Raw genomic sequence first — 20,649 nt, forward strand, 5'->3', positions numbered from 1 at the left:
CTGCGTAGCGAACCTCCGCTTGTAAAGAACCGTCTGTTCTTCAGGAGGACTCACAGGGAACCAAAAGCATTCCAGGAATACATTTAACATCGTTGAGCTCTTTCAGTGACCACGACAGAATTACTGATGCAGAGCAAAACTCCTCGAGCGTCTTGTCCTGCTGACGATGGTCAGTCCATCTTCTGGAGATGTTTTTCCTCCTTTTCCAAGCTCACAGATCTTGCTCTTGGGACTCATTGCCTGGGTCGGTACTGGAATACTGTGTCCAGCTTTGGGAGCCCTCAGCACAAGAAGGGCGTGGACCTGTTGGAGCGGGGCCAGAGGAGGCCCCGGAGATGCTGGGAGGGCTGGAGCCCCTCTGCTGGGAGGACAGGCTGAGAGAGCTGGGGGGGTTCAGCCTGGAGAAGAGAAGGCTCCGCGGAGACCTTCCAGCCCCTTCCAGTCCCTCAAGGGGCTCCAGGAAAGCTGGGGAGGGACTCTGGATCAGGGAGGGGAGCCATGGGACCAGGGGGAACGGTTTTTAACTGGAAGAGGGGAGATTGAGATGAGATCTGAGGAAGAAATTGTTTGCTGTGAGGGTGGTGAGCCCCTGGCGTGGGTTGCCCGGAGAAGCTGTGGCTGCCCCATCCCTGGAGGGGTTGAAGGCCAGGCTGGACAGGGCTTGGAGCAACCTGGGCTGGTGGGAGGTGTCCCTGCCCAGGGCAGGGGGGTTGGAACGAGGTGGTCTTTAAGGTCCCTTCCAACCCAAACCGTTCTGTAATTCTGTGATTCCGTTTTAGGACATGGTTGTGGCAAGCAGCTTAGCTGGAGGACTCACCTACCACGTGTCCAAATGCCACTGCCTTGCTGACCGTAGGAGGAAAAGGCAAACAACGGGAGCGAGCTGTGCCTCTGGAGGAGCCACGCATCTGGGAGGAGCAGTGCAGGAGTCCATAGGCTGGTCAGGAGAGAAGGGTTCAGGGAACGAAGGTGCAGCAGCTGTCTGAAGGCTGGAGAGCTTTCGGCGTTTTCAGCTCCAGCATTCAAGCTGGTTTCAATTTAAAGCGAATATTGGGTGCCTTTGTCTTCAAGATTTTCTGCTGAACCATTAGGACAAGCAGCCCATTTGTATGTCATTTTGTGCATGACAGTTAACATCCCCACATGACCCTTGGGCTGCAAAAACTGGCCCTGTAAGATAAATGCCAAGACATCTATTAAAAGTTTGAGGACTTGCCTTCCATTCCTGTGCAAAGAACAGGTCAAAACTCCTCCTAGAGCACCATGGATGTATGGTATGTTTTAACGAGCCAGAATTAAGGTTGGCCAATCAGCCCCACTGGACCTACCTGTCACGGGGATTTTAGCACAGACCCTCCTGTTGCTCCACCTGCCCCTCTGTTAGAAATTACTGTCCCCAAGCAGGGTGGCTCTCTTGGTTCCAGACCTGCTGTGAAAACAGAGCCCTGGCCAGTCTCCGGAGCTCACCTCTCCTTCTGGCCAGGAGGGACGGTGGCTATCAAGGGCGTCGACCGATTGTCACTTTGGTTTGGCAATTCCAGTAGGACTGATAAAGCCGCTTGTTTATTCACAGCTAAATCCACAAAAGGACTTATGTGATACGACGTTCCTGTACCCGTAACGCACCCCGCTGCCTGCCGGGCTCTTCCAGGGCAGGTTCCAGGGTGCAGCCCCCTTCCAGCCCCAGGAGCAGGTCCAGAGGAGAGGTGTGAAACCACCTCCTTGTGGGAAGGGTGGGAACATCTTTGCCACAGAAGAGCCTCTGGCCTCCTGCTTAGGATGCAGCTTTGAAACCTCTCAAGGGGAAGAAAATTGAAAGTGGGTCTCCCACGTCCTGGGAGTGTGCTGTGGCCACCGGGCCACGGGGTCAAGATGGGCACTAATGCTTTCTGCAGTTGCACCACAGGTGAAGGTAGAAGCCATTGCTGTCCTTGTGATAAGCCCTTCCCGGGAGGATGCTACCGGCAGGAGCTTCCAGAGCGCAAAGTGGAGGAGCGGTTCAGGTCTGACCGCAGTTGGATCTTTGCTTCCGATGCCTGCGGAGAGAGTGCGGTCTTCCTGGGCACGCACAGCACAGTCACCGGGGCTGGGTGGTATGGACAGGGGAGCTGAGAGGGCGCCAGAGGAGTTTAAGGTAAAGTCCTATGGAGTTGAGATTCCAGTGGGATTAGGAGGCAGCTGCCTCCTCCACAGGAGCTTTCAGGAACATGATTTTGGACTTCCGTGCCTACGTTTTCTCCTTAGGACCCGAAAGCTCTTTTTGAGTCAGCTCACGCAAGCGAAACATCCAAGGCAGCTGGTGCACTGGGGGAATAATCTGGGTAAACCTCAACAAGGGCACGTGCTCAGCTGCCTCGGCCCTGATCTCAGCACCAGAGACGTGCGAGGCTGCCTCGGAGAGCAGTTGTTAACCTCCCAACAAAGACGAAAACCTGCATTTCATTTCCTGACACCGTCCGCAGCAGCTCTACCTACCTCTACACTTCCACCCCTGCGAGCCCTCAGCAGCTGATCATAAACACTTCCACGTGCCGGGGAAACAGAAAACGTAAGTAACAGAAAGCGTGGCCTGTTTGTTTTGGAGTCGATTGATGAACACAGCGACCATGTGATAATTCCAACCATGTGTCGACTACTTACGTTTCACATCTCTCTTCCAGCGTTCTCTGAATGTCCTGTTGCTTCTGCTGCTAAGAAGCAGCCGCGCGGAAAGGTGCTTCCCGGGGAATGCTGGTTTCCTCCACCACAGTTTGCTCCGTGGAGGCAGGTGCGGAGGGGAGGGCAGAAACCACGGAGGAGTACAGTTGAATTCACGTGGGCTGTGAGAGGAGATTCCCACAGCGTGGTGGGGAAGGCCACGGGAATGCTTGAGGACCTCAGCTTTTGCTACGTTTAATTTATTGCACCTGGAAACGGAGCGCTCTTGGAAACTGTTCTTGTTCCATAGGAAGGAGGACTGAAACACTAAGAAAGCGTTGGAAGTCATCGCTGAGATCTTTTTTTTTTTTTTTTTTTTTACATATTTACTGTTTCCTCGAAGTCATGAGACCTCAGAGGGGACACTTTTTCGTGTCTGTTTATTTTTCTCTAGCAGCGCTTGGCTTAGAAAGGCTGTCCTGTGTCTGTTTCGGCGGGGCTGATCCTCCTTCGCGTTACCACTATTCCGAGACGGCTGTGCGTACTGAGGTGCTGAGTGGCTTCTAATCCCACGGACGACGCTGGAAGTGCTAATTAGTGAAAAACGCATCTCGAGTATCTCAAAATAAGCAACCGCGACGGAAAACTAGCGTGTGTTCTTGTGCGTGGGGGGTGCTAGCTCTTTTTTTTTCACGGGAACCTCGTATATAAAAAGAAGAAATAATATTTGCCCGCATCCCAGCAGGTTTCCCCGCTTTGAGATCGGTGCTTAGGAGTTCCGCGGAGACTTTGCAGAAAGCTCCCCCTTGAAAGCAAAGTAAAAGGCAGCTTTTAAGGCAGGTAAATGGAGAGCTGCAGTCAGAATTAGAGCTCTACAGTTTCCGGCCATATAAATATTTGTGATAGTTCAAATATTTTCCTCTTCCCATCTGGGTGAAATCCTAGCTTCAAAGCTTTGGGGTTTTTTACCGCTAAACAAGAGATCTGAAAATAGCCCCGTGGTCAGAGCATTTACATGGGCGGTAAGTTCTTGCTCGTATTTCTAAACGTAGCGTTGAACCCGGACTCGCTGTCGTGCCAGGGAGGTGCCGGCACACCGGACTGCTGCCCGCTCGGGACCGCGTTTCTCTTTTTTTCCACTCTGTCAAACTTTTCCTGACGAGCCTTTTGCTGGAGCCGGGTCCCGCTTTTTGGGAAATGTTTGGGTTTTATTGAACCGCTGCTTTGTCAAATTTCCCAAGCAGTTCTAGTTGCAACCGCAGCCTAAAATGGAGAAAAAAAAAAACAAACCAACAAAAACCCAAACACTTTTATTTTAACAAGAAAGTCTTTGATTATTTTTTTTTATCATGGTGCAGCTGCAGTTTATAAACACGAATCTCTTTGGTCTGATCCCTTGGACACCGTTGTTGAGGGATGTGCCCTTCTCTATTCTCATCCTGAGCCGCCATCTAGCTGCAGCCCTTGGGTTTGCTCCTTGCTCCCGTCTCCACTCGTTTCTGGTCTGCAAATCCCGCTGGCCCGGAGCTGAGGGTTAATAAAGTTGTGTCCCGGCTCCAGTGTCAGTCTCTCCTGACTCCAGCAGGTCTCTCCCCTGCACAGCAAGGGACCGACCCCTCAGGGCACCATTTTGTGGGGACAGGCCCTGTGCAGGTGCGTGTTCGTACGTTTTACCTCAAACCAGGACAGGGTCCGTGCCCGCGCTCACAGAATCATAGAATCGTTTCGGTTGGAAAAGACCTTTAAGATCATCGAGTCCAACCGTTAACTCAGCACTGCCAAAACCACCTGCTAAACCACCACTGAGCACCACGTCTGCCCGGCTTTTAAAGCCCTCCAGGGACGGCGACTCCACCACTGCCCTGGGCAGCCTCTTCCAATGCTTGACAACCCTTTCAGGGAAGACATTTCTCCTAATATCCATCCTAAACCTCCCCTGGTGCAACTTGAGGCCTTTTCCTCTTGTCCCATCACCGGTTCCTTGGCAGAAGAGACCGACCCCCCCTGGCTACCCCCTCCTTTCAGGGAGCTGCAGAGAGCGAGAAGGTCTCCCCTCAGCCTCCTCTTCTCCAGGCTGAACACCCCCAGCTCCCTCAGCCGCTCCTCACCAGACTTGTGCTCCAGACCCCTCACCAGCTCCGTTGCCCTTCTCTGGACACGCTCCAGCCCCTCAAGGTCTTTCCTGTGGTGAGGGGCCCAAAACTGGACACAGCCCTCGAGGTGGGGCCTCCCCAGTGCCCAGTGCAGGGGGGGACGGTCACTGCCCCAGCCCTGCTGGCCACACTGTTCCTGACACAGGCCAGGATGCTGGTGGCCTCCTTGGCCACCTGGGCACACAGCTGGCTCATTCTCAGCCACTGTCGACCAACACCCCCAGGTCCTTGTCCGCCGGGCAGCTCTCCAGCCGCTCTGCCCCAGGCCTGGAGCGTCCATGGGGTTGGTGTGACCCAAGTGCAGGACCCGGCACTTGGCCTTGGTGAACCTCACGCCACTGGCCTCGGCCCATCCATCCAGCCTGTCCACATCCCTCTGCAGAGCCGTCCTGCCCTCAAGGAGATCAACACACCCGCCCAACTCGGTGTCGTCTGCGACTGAGGGTGCCCTCCATCCCCGCGTCGTTATAAAGATATTAAAGAGAACAAGCCCCAGCGCCTGTGGAAGGTCGGAGCCTTTATCGACGGTCCCTCCGGCGCCCTTCGCCCCGCGCCCGGCGCGGCACCTCCGCGACGCTCCCTGGCGCAAATCTCGCGAGAGCTGGCGGCTCTTCCCGCTCCCGGCGTGCCCCGCGCTCCCTCTTCCCCGCCGCCGCCCTGAGGTGAGGGAGCCATGGCGGGCCGCGGACTCGCATCCCCTCCCCATCCCTTCCCATCCCGCCCCGGCGGCCCCGGGCGGGCGAGCAGGGGGCCAGGGCTGGGTCCGCCTCGCCGGACGCCCTCGGTATTTGCGGGGGAGGACGGGCTGGGGCTGGAGGTGGCGGAGCTGGGGGGTGTCGGGGGGGTGAGGTGGAAGCAGGCCCTGGGGAGAGGCCTCGGCTGCGGTGATGACTTCTCTTAGGACACCTTTGGATTTAATTGTGAAAAGAAAGCGTAATTCCTGAGCGGCTGCTTAGTAACGTGAACAATCCTGATTCTCCACGTCTACCTTAGAAGTTTAATATATGGGGGTTTAATTTTTTTTAATTTTTTTTTTTCCAGCTAAGACTCGAAAATGGTGCGCTACTCCCTGGATCCGGAGAACCCCACGAAATGTGAGTTGTTTTGTTTGTCGTGGACGCTCGCCTCAGGCTTCACCAAAACCCGTGAGGTTGTCATTCCTAAAATTGGTCTTTTCTCTCCGCAGCATGCAAGTCCCGGGGATCCAACCTGCGAGTGCATTTCAAGGTGCGCAGCCTGCGTAGCAGGAAACGTAAATGTGTTTGTTTAGGGGTTTTATCGTTGCTTTTTGTTGGTATTTTTTTGAAGGAAGTGTCCTTTTTACTTTGCTGTGTCGTTACACAGGTACTTAAGTGTGTTCGGGTAGGTTATGGCCAGCGTTTGCTTTAGCTGCTTGTAATGGTTTTCACCTACAGGAGGAAGAATAACGTGGTGTGTCCTAAAGAGCTTCCTGTCTAATACAGATAATAAAAATACAATGGGAAAAGAGTTGCGTTGAATTTAGCAGGAGGAATTGGGCTGGTGTCAGATAAGCGATTTGTCTTGTTTGTCGTATTCTGGCTTTTCACTTTGTTTTGCTCTTTCATTGTGATCAGGTAGGATTACAGTTACTCTGTCACATTTAGTATGCAGTCTTCAACACTGATATTTGATTCTTGATTTTGTGTTTGAATCTTTTTTTCTCTCCCCTTTATAATTCCCTTAGGGAGATAATTACATTGTAACTTGTTTATAGAACCATAGAATGGTTTGGGTTGGAAGGGAATTTAAAGCCCATCCAGTGCCACCCCCTGCCCTGGGCAGGGACACCTCCCACCAGCCCAGGTTGCTCCAAGCCCCGTCCAGCCTGGCCTTGAACCCCTCCAGGGATGGGGCAGCCACAGCTTCTCTGGGCAACCTGGGCCAGGGGCTCACCACCCTCACACCAAAGAGTTTCTTCCCAATATCCCATCTCAATCTCCCCTCTTCCAGTTTAAAACCATTCCCCCTCGTCCCATGGCTCCCCTCCCTGCTCCAGAGTCCCTCCCCAGCTTTCCTGGAGCCCCTTGAGGGACTGGAAGGGGCTCTGAGGTCTCCGCGGAGCCTTCTCTTCTCCAGGCTGAACCCCCCCAGCTCTCTCAGCCTGTCCTCCCAGCAGAGGGGCTCCAGCCCTCCCAGCATCTCCGGGGCCTCCTCTGGCCCCGCTCCAACAGCTCCGTGTCCTTCTGCTGTTGGTGCCCCAGAGCTGGAGGCAGCGCTGCAGGGGGTCTCCCCCGAGCGGAGCAGAGGGGCAGAATCGATGCTGTTTATGTAGCTTGTTTTTTCATTGCTTCCTCTGAGGTGTCATCTGGTGACATTTCAGTAGAAACTTACTCTTCAGGCTCCTGCTTTTTTTGAGATTAGCGACCAAAGAGGAGCGATGAAAAGTATAAATGCTCCATTTTTAATTTTGTTAGTTGGAAAGCTCTAGCTGTTAGGTAAAAAAATAATAAAGATACGCCAGAGCCACAAATTCAGTAATGGAAGTCATGTAGGTAACAACAAAATAAAAGGCGTTGTGAATTATTCTTCACTTTTTAATTATTTTTTTTTTTTTGTGCGTTAGGGCTTCTTTTAAACTGAGTTTGTAGCAAAAAGAATGGGATCCAGGAAAGGAAGAGAAGTGGTTTTTCTGCCATTGTGACATGGAAAGATCTGTTAAGAGCAGTTTTGTTTTGTGTTGCTAGAACACTCGTGAGACCGCCCAGGCCATCAAGGGCATGCACATCCGCAAGGCCACCAAGTACCTGAAGGACGTCACCCTGAAGAAGCAATGTGTCCCCTTCCGCCGCTACAACGGGGGAGTCGGGAGGTGCGCCCAGGTGAGGTCCGAGGTGGAAAGGAGGGAAGGAAACTGCGGCTGCTTGGAGAAGAGAAGAATGATGGTGTTGAGACGACGTGGAGAATAGTCTGTCGTTGGTTATGACAATTTTATGTATTAAGGGGGGGGAAAGAAATATTCTAAATTCCAGTACAGCAAGCGCTGCATCTGCTTGCAGCGTCACGTAATTACTTTACTTTAATTATTTTGGTGGGTTCTGAACAAAAAGGGTTGTAATGGCAAGTTAATGGCGTGTAAAGGGTAAGTTACGTTGTGCCAGGATAAAAACGGAATTCCTCTTCTTCCAGGCCAAGCAGTGGGGCTGGACGCAGGGACGCTGGCCCAAGAAAAGCGCGGAATTCTTGCTGCACATGCTCAAAAACGCGGAGAGCAACGCTGAGCTCAAGGTAGGTGTCGTCAGACGCGCGGTGTTCGCGTCAGCAGCCCTGAACTCGGTGGGGGGATAAGGCCGGCTTTGTAGGTCAAACTGAGTTGAGTTGTTGGTGTGCTGTTCGTTTGAATTAGGCTGCCGGCATTTTCCAGGTTAAAATGCGAGTTGTGATTTTTCTCAGATGTGAAATAACGCGAGTAGTCGTTTTTGACACACAGTTGGCGCGTGGTTATCAACGGCTTAGAATAAGCGTGGCTTGGGTCTCTTAAAACCTACAAAAAAGGACAAAATCTGTGGATCCTTGGTCCGTTTGTATCTTCGTAACGTGCTCGGCGCTTAATTTGGTGGCTTTGATGGCAGTGATGACTATCTTAGGACACCTTTGGAATAACCATGAAAAAAAACAAACCATCTTTTTCTGAGCCATCAGCATCATTTTCAATTTATCGTGACGTGTAGAAGGGTGTGGTGGCGTCTCGGTAACTGCTCAGTTCTGAGCATTGCTGAGTTCAGCTCTAATTCGCTGGGAAGTTCCGTGGAGATTATTTATTTGAAGAGAAAAACGAGTTGCAAGTTGTATTTTTCCCTCTTTTTTCCCCCACCCCCCCCCACCCCGCCAGGGGCTGGACGTGGATTCTCTGGTGATCGAGCACATCCAGGTCAACAAGGCTCCCAAAATGCGCCGCCGCACCTACCGGGCGCACGGGCGCATCAACCCTTACATGAGCTCCCCCTGCCACATCGAGATGATCCTCACCGAGAAGGAGCAGATCGTCCCCAAGCCCGAGGAGGAAGTCGCTCAAAAGAAAAAGGTACGGAATGGCCCATCCTTCCTCCTCTTGAGCGTCGCGGTCGCGAAATCGGAGTCCGGGTGCTCCGCAGACGGGGAGGTTGCGGTGATGACTATCTTAGGACACCTTTGGAACACCCATGAAAAAAAATGAATAAGTTATTTCTGAGCAACCTCAATATTTATTGTAAATTTGAGAGGTTACAGTTGGTTCGTCCTCCCCCCGGGGACGGGCAGCTCCTCGGGGAGCCCGGGTTGTTGAACGATGGCGTATTTCCATCGTTCCGTTGGAATTTGATGCATTTCAATGAAATTGAAATCGAGCTGACAGCCTGTAAGCAGTATTTTTAAGGGCACTTAATTATGTCCAGGTGTAATTAACGGAACGCTTCGTAAACCGGTGAAGAAATTTCTAAGAAATCTCAGTTAGGAGTATGACCATAAACTTATTTGTCCGATGTTTCGTACGGGCTGTAGCCTGTCGCTCTCTTCTCACTCCTGTGTTTTGTTCTGCAGATTTCCCAGAAGAAGCTGAAGAAGCAAAAGCTGATGGCTCGGGAGTAAATCTGGCGCAACAGATGTATATAAATAAAATTTTAAAAAATTGAAGATTTATTGTGTGAGCTTCTGCGCTCTTTCAAGGCCGTACGTGGCGCCCCGTGGCTCTGCTGGCGCGTTGCTGTGGGACATGGCAGAGCTGCCACCCAAAGCGTGTTACTTGGCTGTGGGGGTGCTGCGGAGAATAATATAATATAGTCAGATATTATTAATTATAAAATCAGATAATTTGAAGCAAACGCTGGTTTTTGTTTCCCCCCGCTGCTGTCCGTGCCTGGACACCGCCAGCAGCATCTCTGCGCCCCCAGAGCTCCGTCGGAGACATAAAACCTGAACTTTTTAATTTAAGGTGGGATTTTTGCACGTATTTGCGGTATTTTAAAGGTGAGGGCGGGAGCGGGGCGTGCGCCGGCTGAAGGGGCGGGGCTTGAGTCACGTGACATACCCCTCGCCTTCTCCCATTGGCGGCCAGCTGGCGGCGCGCGTCAGCCGGAAGTGCGGACCCCGTTTCCGGCGGGGCGGAGGAGGCGGCGGCGGCGGCTGCTGCTGGTAGCGGTGCTGGGTTGCGGCCGGGGGAGGTGAGTGCGGGGCCGGGGCGGGGGGCTGCTCCCCGGGGGTTCCCTTCGCGTTCTGCCCGCCCGGCCGCTCGCCCCCGTCTCCGCGGCTCCGTTAACCAGGGGCCGTTCCCGAAACGCGGCGGCTCGGGCCGCGCTGCGGAGCTCTTCGGTTTCCGCGCGTTTCTGAGGGAAAATTTATCGATTCGGAAGGTTTTTGCGCTCCGGCCTTCACGTCGGTACCGAGGGGAACGTGGCCGGGGCAGGTGGGCCGGGGAGCGCTCGGCCCCAACGCCGCCCTGCCAAGCCAAACCCAACCCATAAACAAAAAAGCTCGTATCACAAAGAGATAAACTTGCTGTTAAAACTCGGACCATTTTGCTTTATTTTGTTCGTTTGGGGGATTTTTGTGGTGTTTTGTTGAGGTCTTTTTCCCCCTAACAATGAATTGCTTGTTAATCGGCCAACAGCACGTCCCCAAACCACAGAAGACAGCCCTGAACGATATTTAATTCTATTAATATATTAATTTTCTTGACTGGTTTTTGCCCCCGGCGAAGGTACGACCTGTTTTTTGGGGCTGGAACCTCGACCCCATCCATCACCTGGCACAGCCAGGCCAGGGCGGTCCCTCGGCCAAGGGACAAATCCACGAAATCTTCCCCAAAAAATTCAGTTCTGGTGGAGATAATATAGGAATGGGCTTTTTGAAGGGCTTTAATGGATTACCTCATTCACGTAGTCTTAATTGAAGATGCCTCTCTGTCTTCAGATCCTGTAAAACGAGGTTTGAAGCAGCCAAAGCAGTCAAGCGGGAATTGATACTCTGCCGTTCCAGAGGGCCTGGGGCTAAAAATCTTTAGGATGGCTTAAAAAAAAAAAAAAAGCAAAACAAAACAACAAAAAAGAGTTAAATTCTGACCCCAGATGAAGCGTGCGCGTCTGCTTCTTCATTCTCCAACCTGAAAAGCTTTTGTTTTGCTTGTTTTTAGTGAGAATTCGGATGTCAGCAGCCTGGGAAGGAGGATGGTGAAGGACAAAGCTGTGCTGTGCGGCAGAGCTATAATATATCGCTCATCGGCGCCAGCTCTGATCCTAATTAACTGGATCCTAATTAACTCCTTCCTCTCCCAGTTGTACCTTTTTGCCCCTGCGCTTTGGCTTTCAGCTCTTTTCACGGCAGGCTGTTTTTGAAGTCGTCTTTCTGCTTTTTGGAGAGAGGGAAGGATTCATTTTTGAATTAAGTGGCTGATTGTATGGGATTGGTGCGGAAGGAAGAAAATATCCGATATTCTGCTTTTCTTAAATCCGGACTAGGATTTTCTTCTCTCCTCCCACCGACCTGCCCTTCCATGGTAGCAAACCACTAGACGGATTGGAGTCCTGCCCTTTAGTTTCACCTTCATTAAAAAGGGAATAAGAAAAGCAAACCTTTTGGCTTCTCTGGGCTAATATCTGCACTCGCTGCTTAAACTGGTTTTGTGTGATTTAAGCAAAAAGCTTTTATTTTCTGAATTTGTTTTTCTAAGTTCCACCTGTAAGTATGAGGAATTGAATGCAAACTCTACTCCTTTTTTGTTACAATGTCAAGAACGTTTGCCGTATTTTTTGTTAAGGATTTTATAACATCGGAACGTAGAGCACTTTGGAAACTTTAACATAAAGAATCATTTATGTTCGAGTATCAACTACAATCCTTATTCATTATTTAAGACATTTCTTAGCTCATGGCATACAAACACTGTCATCTTAAGTTTGTTGTTTTTTTTTTTCTCCCCTCGCCAGCTTTGTCACAGAACAAGAGGAAGCCATGGTGTGCATTCCTTGTATTGTCATTCCCGTTCTCCTCTGGGTCTACAAGAAATTCCTGGAACCCTACATCTACCCTGTTATCGCGCCTTTCATTAAGCGCGTCTGGCCCAAGAAAGCCGTGGAAGAAACAACAGCCATGAAACAAGGTCAAGGAGGCAGCGCTGGAAATCTGCGGGCACCTTCAGCCAGGAAAAGAGATCAAGAGGATGAGTTCGGAATTTATAAAGTAAGATTAATGCCTTTAGCTAACGAGGGGAGCTTGCATAAAGCAGTAGTTCAGGGTGGGGACCACAAAGGAGTGGTTTTACGGACATTTTTACGGCTCTCTTCCGCTCTTCAGTTAGCTCTGCCACTCATAACGGATGAAAACATTATTTATCTCTTCTAACAAAATGCAAAGATTTGATTTGTTGTCTCTGCCCTTATTTCCTCCCTGCCGAGCAATAATTATTTTCAACTCTAAAGAGACACCACCCCGTTGGGTCTTGCTGCAGATTTCTTCGCAGATCTCCACTGGTCTTGCTTCTAAAAGCCATTTTCATCACCAGCTGTTATTGTTTTGGGTGTGGAGTCCTTTTTTTTTTTTTGACATCCCATTAACGACGCTGTCTTTTTCTTTGCAGTTCGAAAGCAATGGGGTTGCAAATGGAATCGCCACAAAGAGATCCACAGAGGTTTCTGACAAGAAAACGGATTAAAAGAATTCATTCCTGAGGATTTTATTCCCTTGTGTCCAATATGAACTGGTGATATTTCTCTCACTTTGAGACTTTTTTTTTTCTTTGCACATTGAAGCTGAATAAAAACCCTTATCACTTACCAGGAGAGGGTCTCTCTTGCCACTAAATTGGCAGCTAGCACATTTCTTAATTTAAAATGTTTGAAAACTGATGTTCTTGATTTTCCTCACTGGAACTACTTTTAATCTATAATCTGTTTGGTGTGATTAGAGTTTAGGTTAAATAAGTTATGAATAAATATAGCTTTGGAAGGTGTATTTATCTCAGCATATTAGTTTTCCTCACTGCTAGCGCCATACTGCAGGCTTTCACCTTAAAAGCTATACCTCTTCTTGACCTCGCTAACGAACTCTGAATTGCATTGTGGCAACATAAGCATCATGAAAATTATGGAGCATCATGTTAAATTATGAAGAGTTTAGATTTTTTGATGTCAAAATCTGTGGATGAGCTAAAGCAGTCATGCTGTATGCAAAATTTACTTAGCTTACTAAAAGCAGAAAGTCTTGAGTGGATACTTCCATTAATTATTTTCCTTGAAACATTGTGCCTTTCTTTCCCGAAGAGGAGCAGCACGGGCATGATGCGAGAGAATTGTTGCTTTGTATTCTGTTGCGGTGGTTTAAAATGGTGCAGTCTTAAAAAAAACAAAAACAAAACAACAACAACAAAAAAACAAAAAAAAACCCCCCAAAAAATCCAATTAAAACCTCTTTAACATGCTTGTGTAATTTGAATTATAATAAACCAGGATTTTATTTAAAAATAAGTTGCTTCATACAATTGTTTTTCGGCTTCTGAGCTATAAATATCTATAAAGTGGTACGAAAATCTTTAAAAACCTGCAGACAGGCTCCAGGCAGAGGGAGGTGATAAAACTACTGACTTCAGGATAAAGAAAGTGAGCGTTGCCTGCTCCTGGGAAGACGTGTTCTGGTACTGACTTGCATCCCAACACGGCAGCGCGGTTGTGAAGTGTTTTGGATGTCCCTGTGCTTATTAAGGAAGAGAAGTGGTAATTCCTGCTTCGTCCTCTCCGTCAAACCAGAGCGCTCTTCAGAAGACTCAAACCGAAATAATTCTGGCAATTTTGGGTTGTTATTTAGGATTTATCATTTTCCGCAAAGTCCTTTTTTCATGCGCAGTCCTTGAACTGTCACTGAGGTCCAGTCTTGTTCTTGCAACCATGTTTTTTCCTACCAGATAATTAATTTGTCTGGAGACTTGTTTGATCCCCACCAAATGCCGCTGGTGAGGCGTATTATTTCCTACCACTGTCCGGTTTTGTCAGGTCTTGTGTGAATTGATCGGCAATGCTCACAGCCCTGTTTGTTACACCCGTTACTTCTGTAATGAGCTGAATCACAGAAAACTCCTTGTAAGACGCCGTTTGCTCTCCCTTAATGACCTAGTCTGTTAGGAAGTGAATTCGGTTTTGCTGTTTAATAGGCTTTTGCATCATCCTTGGAACATAATCCCCCATCACAGACAGAGCTTTCCCCTAGACGGGTGACGTATCTACCCTTTGTGATATTAAAGCCTGGTTTTATTACTCTGAGCATGCCCGCATGGTATAATTCATACAATAAAAGTGAACAATACTAACTATGCACTCCTCTAACTTCTCACAGATGTTGTTGTGTGGATCCTGTAGTGGAAAAGACAGGGACTGGGAAGCGGAAGCAAGGGAAAGAGGCTGCACTAGTTTCCGATTGTTTTTGTCCTCTGTATCTTTGGATATTTTGCCCTTATTGTTGCAACAAATTGTACCCTGTCAGCTGGTGAAAGGTGGACGCAGTCTTTGCTGTGGTGTGTTGGGGTTTCTAAACCAAACACCCCCCCACCTCACCCCAGACAATCAATTCCTCTGCTACTGGTGTCCAAGTTCACGCTCTAAATCTGAAAGCTGGGAACTTTTAGGGGTCTGGAATCACCTTGCAATGAGAAAGGAGTAAACTGTCTGGGAAGGTCACTCAAGAACTGAGGTCATGTACAGTGTCTTTCGCGTGGCACTAGAAATGAAGATTCCTTGCGGGTGTGCAGCTGAACCACGAGTATGTGTTATTCCGTCGTAAGCAGTGATGAAAAGATTGTCCCTTCGGCTAAGGGACAATCCCAGGGCAGGTAACTTTATCCACTGGTTTAAAATACTAGGTATCTCATAAACAGGCCAAAGTTTTGGAGTAATATATTCACCTCCAACCACTGTGAACAAGGCAAAAAGTAGAACAAGAGCTGTACTGGGGCTCCTTTAATTTGTGAATCCTAGAATCTGTTGGGTTGGAAGGGACCTTTAAAGGTCATCTAGTCCAACCCCCCTGCAGTAAGCAAGCACAATGTACGCAGTCAATTTATAAAGTGTACATAATTAATTATTTTGAGTTATTCAGGATATTATTATAGAAGGAAATGCATCAGACGGTAATATGGAAAAGAAACTGCGTAGTAAATGAGGCTGCAGGCTGACGTAGGATTTCAGCCGTGTGCCAGCACTGTATTTAAACACCAGGACTACTGGAAAGGCTGCAAAAAGCAAAATAGGCAGATAATGCAAGTAAAATTACACTGTGCTCTCTGGAATGGTGTCTCGGTATTTTTATTAGCTGCGGTTAAACACTAATGTAAGTAATCTACATCACAAAACTTTCTTGAATGAAGCAATTCACTCTAAGTCCTGGCAGGATGTTTGTGTTGCAACTCTTCTGTTCCTATTCTTTTCCAAGAATGGGGCAATAATCCTATTGTTGTGTTGTGAATAGTGAAAAGTCAGGTGAAATAGGTGAAAGCCTGAGCCTGGGCAGGGGTGCAGATCATCTGCTGGGATGCAAAGCGCACAAAGCCTTGTTCAAGAAAAATAAGTAGAAATTAAGGAGATCCTCAAATGAGAGAACAATATATATGAGGTAAATTTAATTTAACTGAGAAAATTTCCCTATGTTTGTTACTCACTAAAAGCAAGGTTTAACCAAAGGGCTTAGGCACCCAATGATGGCGGGTGGACATCCACCAGAATTTCCTACAGCAATTAGCAGCTTCATTTATACCGAAGACTTCAAGAAAATTGCAGAGTAGACATCTTTAAGGACCAAAGTTTTTCTGCAAATCTAGTCCTAAGATCTTCAGCATTAAAGCTCTCTGGTTTTATTTAAATACTATCGAGGAAGAATCAAGAAATCCAGCTTGAAAATATTTGAAAAAATATTCAAATGAACTAATGTAAAATATTTTTTCTTTATGAGAAGGTGACACGGTACTTTCCATGAGTTGGCTTGCTGAGGTAGCCGGGTGCCAAAGACTTAAAATAAACTTAATTGAAATACACCTTTAAAATAGTGCAAAAAATTCTGAAACAAAAGGTTTTATGTTGCCCATTATTTTGATGGGCCTGATTCTGCAAGCAAAGGAAATTCTGGCAGGTTAAACTGAACACAATCAGCCTCTAAGGACGGGATGTCTAAAGTAGCAATGAATTCAGTGCAAAATTATCTTTATTCAGATGTGTTCATAGAACACAGTTAAATTCTATCCACAAAGCTGATCTAATGACAGTAATACAATATGCTGTTATTACCCAAATGTAGCAATCGCGCTCCAGCCTTCCGGGAGTTATTGGGCGTGCTGTTAAGGTTCAGTCCTTGGAGTCATTCCTTCTTGATTTCTGTACAATGCAGAACATTATTGCTGAAAGAACAGTCCTTGCCGAGGCTGCAGGTAAAGGAAATGAAGAGAAATTTAATTTACACTTAGATTAGCTAAATCTGCTTTCAATGAGAACTAATTCTGTTTCATTAAACTGACTAATACATGAAAGGGGGGATTATCTTCTTTGTGCAGTTTTCTGATTGTTAGAACATGCTCGATGAACCAAATAATATTTTCGGTTTTGGAGACTCATTATTTTTGTAGCGAACCTGACTGCAGTAGTTTAATTGAAGCCACGTTTCTACAGCGATTCTCTTGTTTGAGACATGTTTTTAGATCCTAGCGCTGTATCTTTCTTTCATTGTATTTGAAACATGAAGTATTTAAAATGTTATGAGTAGATATATTTATGAATAGATGTATTTATACGTGGGTAGATGTAGCAATGCTTGTATTTTGCGTGAGGATTGTTTTTCAATTTCCTTTTTGTGCACACAGTGGTACCTCTTTTACAGCCACTCTAACTGTTGACTGTGCGCCCTTTTTATTGCCTCAGATGTCCGATCAAACACTCTGTGGACGTAAGGAGGCCAAACTCTACGCCAAGATTTTTGCTTTTATGTGGCAATGTATATGAAATGGTTAGACCTCACCTTTGCACTTGCGCTGTTTACATATGCCCTATTTGCTCACACAGCCCGTACACTTGCACGTGCAGGAGATGGGCTGCCTATTTAGGGTCACACACTGCAGTAATGAGATTATGCTCAGGATTAATTATATTGGGAAGGGTTTCCCGTTCAATGGAACCATCGGGTACTTGTAGAACCAGCTACCCACAGCACAAAACCCACCTCAGAGATGGAGACAGGAGGTTAGCTGAGGCAGGAACAATGAGTTAGAATCATAGAATTGTCTGGGTTGGAAGGGACCTTTCAGATCATCGAGTCCAACCATCAACCTGACACTGCGAGGTCCACCGCTAAACCACGTCCCTCAGCACCACGTCTGCCCATCTTTTAAATACCTCCAGGGACGGCGACTCCACCACTGCCCTGGGCAGCCTCTTCCAATGCTTGACAAACCTTTCAGTGAAGAAATTATTCCCAATATCCATCCTAAACCTCCCCTGGGGCAACTTGAGGCCTTTTCCTCTTGTCCCATCACCTGTTCCTTGGGAGAAGAGACCGACCCCCCCTGGCTACCCCCTCCTTTCAGGGAGCTGCAGAGAGCGAGAAGGTCTCCCCTCAGCCTCCTTTTCTCCAGGCTGAACACCCCCAGCTCCCTCAGCCGCTCCTCACCAGACTTGTGCTCCAGACCCCGCACCAGCTCCGGTGCCCTTCTCTGGACACGCTCCAGCACCTCAAGGTCTTTCCTGTGGTGAGGGGCCCAAAACTGGACACAGTATTGGAGGTGGGGCCTCACCAGTGCTGACTACGGGGAGACGATCGCTGCCGTAGCCCTAGTTAAAGCGTCGTGAGGGTAAATCCCCGCTCCCTCAGGTCCCGCTTGCTCGAGTTCCTCAGCTCCCGCTGACTGAAAAGGCGGGAGGGGGAGGCCGTGACAGCGGGGCCGCAGCCTGAACACGCCGCTGGTTACCGAGAGAAGCCTCCCGCAGTGGGGAGGTCTCTCCCGCAGGGTGACACCGGCGCTGGTGGCCGAGGCGCGGATGGCGGCTGTCCGTCCCTCCCGCCGCCGGACTACCCTTCCCGCCGTGCCCCGCGGCGCCGCCCCCCTCAGCCGCCGCCGGGCCCTGCGCACGCGCGGCGGGCGGCGTTGGCGACGTGGACGGCGGGCGGCGAGCGCGCGCCTGCGCCGGGCGGGGGGCGGCGGCGGCCGGTGAAGGGAGCGGGGCCGGGCCTGGCCGGGCCCGCCGGGGTCGCCGCGGTACCGGGGCGGCGGGGCCGGCCGCCTCCTGCCGTGCGGCCTGGCGGTGCGAGCGGACGGGAGTCGCTGACGGGGTAAGCGAGGCCTCGGCCGTACCTGCGGGCCCGAGCCGGGCAGCGGCCGGTGGCGGGTGGACGCGGCGGCTCTGCCCCGTCCCGGCGGGCTGGGGAGGCCGGCGGCTTGCGGTGCCCCTCCGGGCCCTCCCTGACAGGGGCTGCGGGGGTCCCTCAGGCACGGAGTGAGCGGTGCCGGCTCCGTCAGGGCTGACTGAGGGAGGCTCGTACCTGTGTTTCGCGTTTTGTACGCCTAATGATGATTGTTGTTGACGAAAAAGCTGTAAAATGGCATATTTTCTGTGCTGTTGGCGTGAAGCGGAGGGTTTTGTAGTGCTGAGGGATTGTTCCCGCAGTATAGCGGCTCTGCTCGGGCTCCCTCAGCTTCCTGCCCCCTTCTCCCAGTTTGTTTCCATACTTCTGAAGGACAACATTTAGCAAAAGCGTAAATATTTCAGTTTAAAACACCACTTCTATCGTGCCTTAATCGCCATCAGGTTTTGTCTCGTATACTTTCGTTGCCGAGCGCTGTTTATTTCTTCTTTTTTTTTTTTTTTTTTTATTTTCGGTGCCGAGCGTAGTGAGTTTGTGGGCTCTAATCTGATTTCTTTCGCCGCCTGTGCCGAGGGCTGACGTGCTGGGCTGCGGTTGTGATCGCTTGAGGTATTCGTAGAAGCGAGTAGATTGATGATTTTCCCCGCATTGAGCACTTTTTCTGAGTGCGGGGGAGCGGAGGGGCAGCTCCCGGGTGGTTGGGTCCGGTTTCCTAACGCAGGCTGCTGGCTTGTGTAATCCCTCTTCTTGTCAATTCCTAAGTCAAAACCGTTGAAGTTGCTCCAGTTGGTGCAACTTAAAAATTGTTATTGCACTTTATATCGCCAGGAGCTCAGGCAGGCCTCATTCTGTGCTCCCCCTGGGCTGTTTTCTCTTTTCACGTTGCTGCAGCATCAGGAGAAGCCCGTGGATGGCCCTGGGGGTGCTGGACCCCGCTCATCACTCTCACCTGGCTGAAAACAGACATCAGCTCCTTCTCTCCAGCTCCTGTGCGGATGTTTTACTAGCACAGCTTAATATTTTGTGATAAATTCAGTCGGAAAGTATTTAATCAAATTAATGGCAGGGGGGTTGGCATTAGATGATCTTTAAAAGGTCCCTTCCAACCCAAACCATTCTATGATTCTATAATACTAAACTTGGACAGTTCTGGTGCTTCCAGTGATTTTATCGGATGAATAGGAAGACCCCAGGATGATTTTAACATCAGAAAACATTAAAAGTAGGAAATCCTCTTTGGTGGCTGATGAACTGTTGTCAAAGCGGACGGTGAAAGATGATAATAAGATTTCTTCAAAATGTATTCGCTAGAGTGGAAAGCCTATTGCACCTTGTAGCAATCGCGCGTTTTGGCAAGTATAATTTCATTTGCAGTAGACCCTGGGGATAGGCAGTATGAATCATGATGTGTAGTATGATATAAAATCAGCTGTGCATGCAAAACAGATTCGGCCTTCAGTATAACATGCATTTTTTATGCTGTAGATACATTTCTAGCTGTGGGAAGCATTTAAAGTAGATACAAATAACTCTGTTGTGAAAATATGCGTAATACCCCGTTGTGGGAAGAGTACAGATGCCAAAATAACTGTATAGCCTTTGAAATATAGCAAAATATACCAATATTTAAAAAAACAAAAAGGCAGCAAACCTTTTAGTGAACACCTAAGCATCTTTCTGAAGCTTATAAGGTAGTTGAATTTTTCTTCTTAAAACATTACTTTGGTCATTAGACAAGCTTTATTTACGTCTGCAAGGGAAATAAGAAGAAAATCTTAAATACTTGTAACAGTAATCTTAACATCCCTTCCATAAAGAGATAACTATGTCAAGCTAGTAGCTGCGTAGATTATTAAATTGTGCTAGGCTTAGTATGACTTGTTATATCAAACCCCATTGCCCATTTTAATTATGGTAGCAACTCAATGATGAATTGATTTTTAGGTAGGTATACTGAGTATATAAAAAAAAGGGACAAATTAATAATCATAAAACATTTTCATATCGAACAAAGCTTCCAACACTGTAATCCATCATAGATTATCAAGTAGCTTGTGTAAAACTATACTTTTGAAAACCATTGCTGCGTTTCTGGTAATAAAGGTCTCTTCGGCCACTGGAAGAAGAAACGGTCAAACCAGTAATACTGGTACTGATATGTAGTATATTCTTAAGCTGTAAAGTCAGCTCTCAGTATGGGTTGGGTGTATATTTGATTAGTCTCTTTTTTTTTTAAGCTCTGTATTCTGTTGATATTCTCGTTTAAAGTTCAATTTGTTCTTCTCATTTTATAGTTCCACCCCAACTCTCTTTCAAGCAACAGGAATCTCACTGGTAAGGGCAAACAAAACCTTTAAAGAAACATCTGCCCGCTGCAAAGAGCAGAATTAGCGTTTGAATTGTCGCTTTCTGAAACTTGAAAAATGTTATATATGCGTGGTAGTTATTTAAGAGGTGGAGAGAAGTATACCAGAATATAAGGTGTGTTTCTCCCAGCCTTCCTCTCTTCTAATGGTGGTTTGCTAATCAGATTAAAGAA

The 20,649-nt window shown here is 48.5% G+C and overlaps 3 protein-coding genes, 1 long non-coding RNA gene and 3 other non-coding genes across 13 annotated transcripts in view; 6 read left to right on the top strand and 1 right to left on the bottom strand.

The window, feature by feature from the left end:
* Nucleotides 1–5,407: 5,407 nt before the first annotated feature.
* On the top strand, nucleotides 5,408–9,419 carry LOC128902054 (60S ribosomal protein L17). 2 transcript variants are annotated; one of them, XM_054184383.1, is made up of 7 exons: nucleotides 5,408–5,452; nucleotides 5,832–5,884; nucleotides 5,977–6,017; nucleotides 7,496–7,630; nucleotides 7,938–8,036; nucleotides 8,641–8,832; nucleotides 9,327–9,419. In XM_054184383.1, the coding sequence occupies exons 2-7, from the start codon at nucleotides 5,845–5,847 to the stop codon at nucleotides 9,372–9,374; spliced, it is 555 nt and encodes a 184-aa protein (XP_054040358.1). In that variant the 5' UTR covers nucleotides 5,408–5,452; nucleotides 5,832–5,844; the 3' UTR covers nucleotides 9,375–9,419. The 2 variants fall into 2 exon arrangements, with proteins under 2 accessions (XP_054040358.1, XP_054040359.1); XM_054184384.1 differs by having other exon boundaries at nucleotides 5,446–5,574.
* LOC128902146 (small nucleolar RNA SNORD58) lies at nucleotides 5,670–5,739 on the top strand. The gene has a single exon (XR_008463651.1). It is a non-coding gene; the product is annotated as a small nucleolar RNA SNORD58 (small nucleolar RNA).
* LOC128902144 (small nucleolar RNA SNORD58) lies at nucleotides 8,375–8,447 on the top strand. The gene has a single exon (XR_008463649.1). It is a non-coding gene; the product is annotated as a small nucleolar RNA SNORD58 (small nucleolar RNA).
* On the bottom strand, nucleotides 8,622–17,473 carry LOC128902056 (uncharacterized). The gene is made up of 4 exons (XR_008463605.1): nucleotides 17,418–17,473; nucleotides 16,046–16,179; nucleotides 10,652–10,790; nucleotides 8,622–9,543 (listed from the first exon to the last, which is right to left on the bottom strand). It is a non-coding gene; the product is annotated as an uncharacterized LOC128902056 (long non-coding RNA).
* LOC128902145 (small nucleolar RNA SNORD58) lies at nucleotides 8,912–8,984 on the top strand. Its single transcript, XR_008463650.1, has one exon. It is a non-coding gene; the product is annotated as a small nucleolar RNA SNORD58 (small nucleolar RNA).
* LOC128902055 (UPF0729 protein C18orf32 homolog) lies at nucleotides 9,842–13,243 on the top strand. Of its 2 annotated transcripts, none has more exons than XM_054184386.1 (3): nucleotides 9,842–9,946; nucleotides 11,708–11,960; nucleotides 12,358–13,243. In XM_054184386.1, the coding sequence occupies exons 2-3, from the start codon at nucleotides 11,733–11,735 to the stop codon at nucleotides 12,430–12,432; spliced, it is 303 nt and encodes a 100-aa protein (XP_054040361.1). In that variant the 5' UTR covers nucleotides 9,842–9,946; nucleotides 11,708–11,732; the 3' UTR covers nucleotides 12,433–13,243. The 2 variants fall into 2 exon arrangements, with proteins under 2 accessions (XP_054040361.1, XP_054040360.1); XM_054184385.1 differs by lacking the exon at nucleotides 9,842–9,946 and adding an exon at nucleotides 10,911–10,951.
* A 467-nt stretch (nucleotides 17,474–17,940) lies between the features above and the next one.
* The window catches only part of LOC128901939 (dymeclin), a 240,007-nt gene continuing 237,298 nt past the window's right edge, over nucleotides 17,941–20,649 (top strand). For 2 of the 5 annotated variants that reach the window (XM_054184095.1, XM_054184091.1), the window contains exon 1: nucleotides 17,941–18,077. The gene's annotated coding sequence lies outside the window, so the exon portion shown is untranslated. The remainder of the gene's footprint in view (nucleotides 18,078–20,649) is intronic. The other 3 variants (XM_054184096.1, XM_054184092.1, XM_054184094.1) reach the window with 3 other exon arrangements.

This window comes from Rissa tridactyla, chromosome W, assembly GCF_028500815.1.
Source record: "Rissa tridactyla isolate bRisTri1 chromosome W, bRisTri1.patW.cur.20221130, whole genome shotgun sequence".
Classification (NCBI taxonomy): Eukaryota; Metazoa; Chordata; class Aves; order Charadriiformes; family Laridae; genus Rissa; species Rissa tridactyla.

Bases quoted from the DNA above. Each gene is read 5' to 3' on its own strand.
- LOC128902054 (XM_054184383.1), top strand. From the start codon at position 5,845: ATGGTGCGCTACTCCCTGGATCCGGAGAACCCCACGAAAT. The intron at 6,018-7,495 runs GTGCGCAGCCTG...TTGTGTTGCTAG, and splicing joins ACCTGCGAGTGCATTTCAAG to AACACTCGTGAGACCGCCCA. The intron at 7,631-7,937 runs GTGAGGTCCGAG...CTCTTCTTCCAG, and splicing joins GAGTCGGGAGGTGCGCCCAG to GCCAAGCAGTGGGGCTGGAC.
- LOC128902055 (XM_054184385.1), top strand. From the start codon at position 10,926: ATGTCAGCAGCCTGGGAAGGAGGATG. The intron at 10,952-11,707 runs GTGAAGGACAAA...TCCCCTCGCCAG, and splicing joins GCAGCCTGGGAAGGAGGATG to CTTTGTCACAGAACAAGAGG. The intron at 11,961-12,357 runs GTAAGATTAATG...TTTTCTTTGCAG, and splicing joins ATGAGTTCGGAATTTATAAA to TTCGAAAGCAATGGGGTTGC.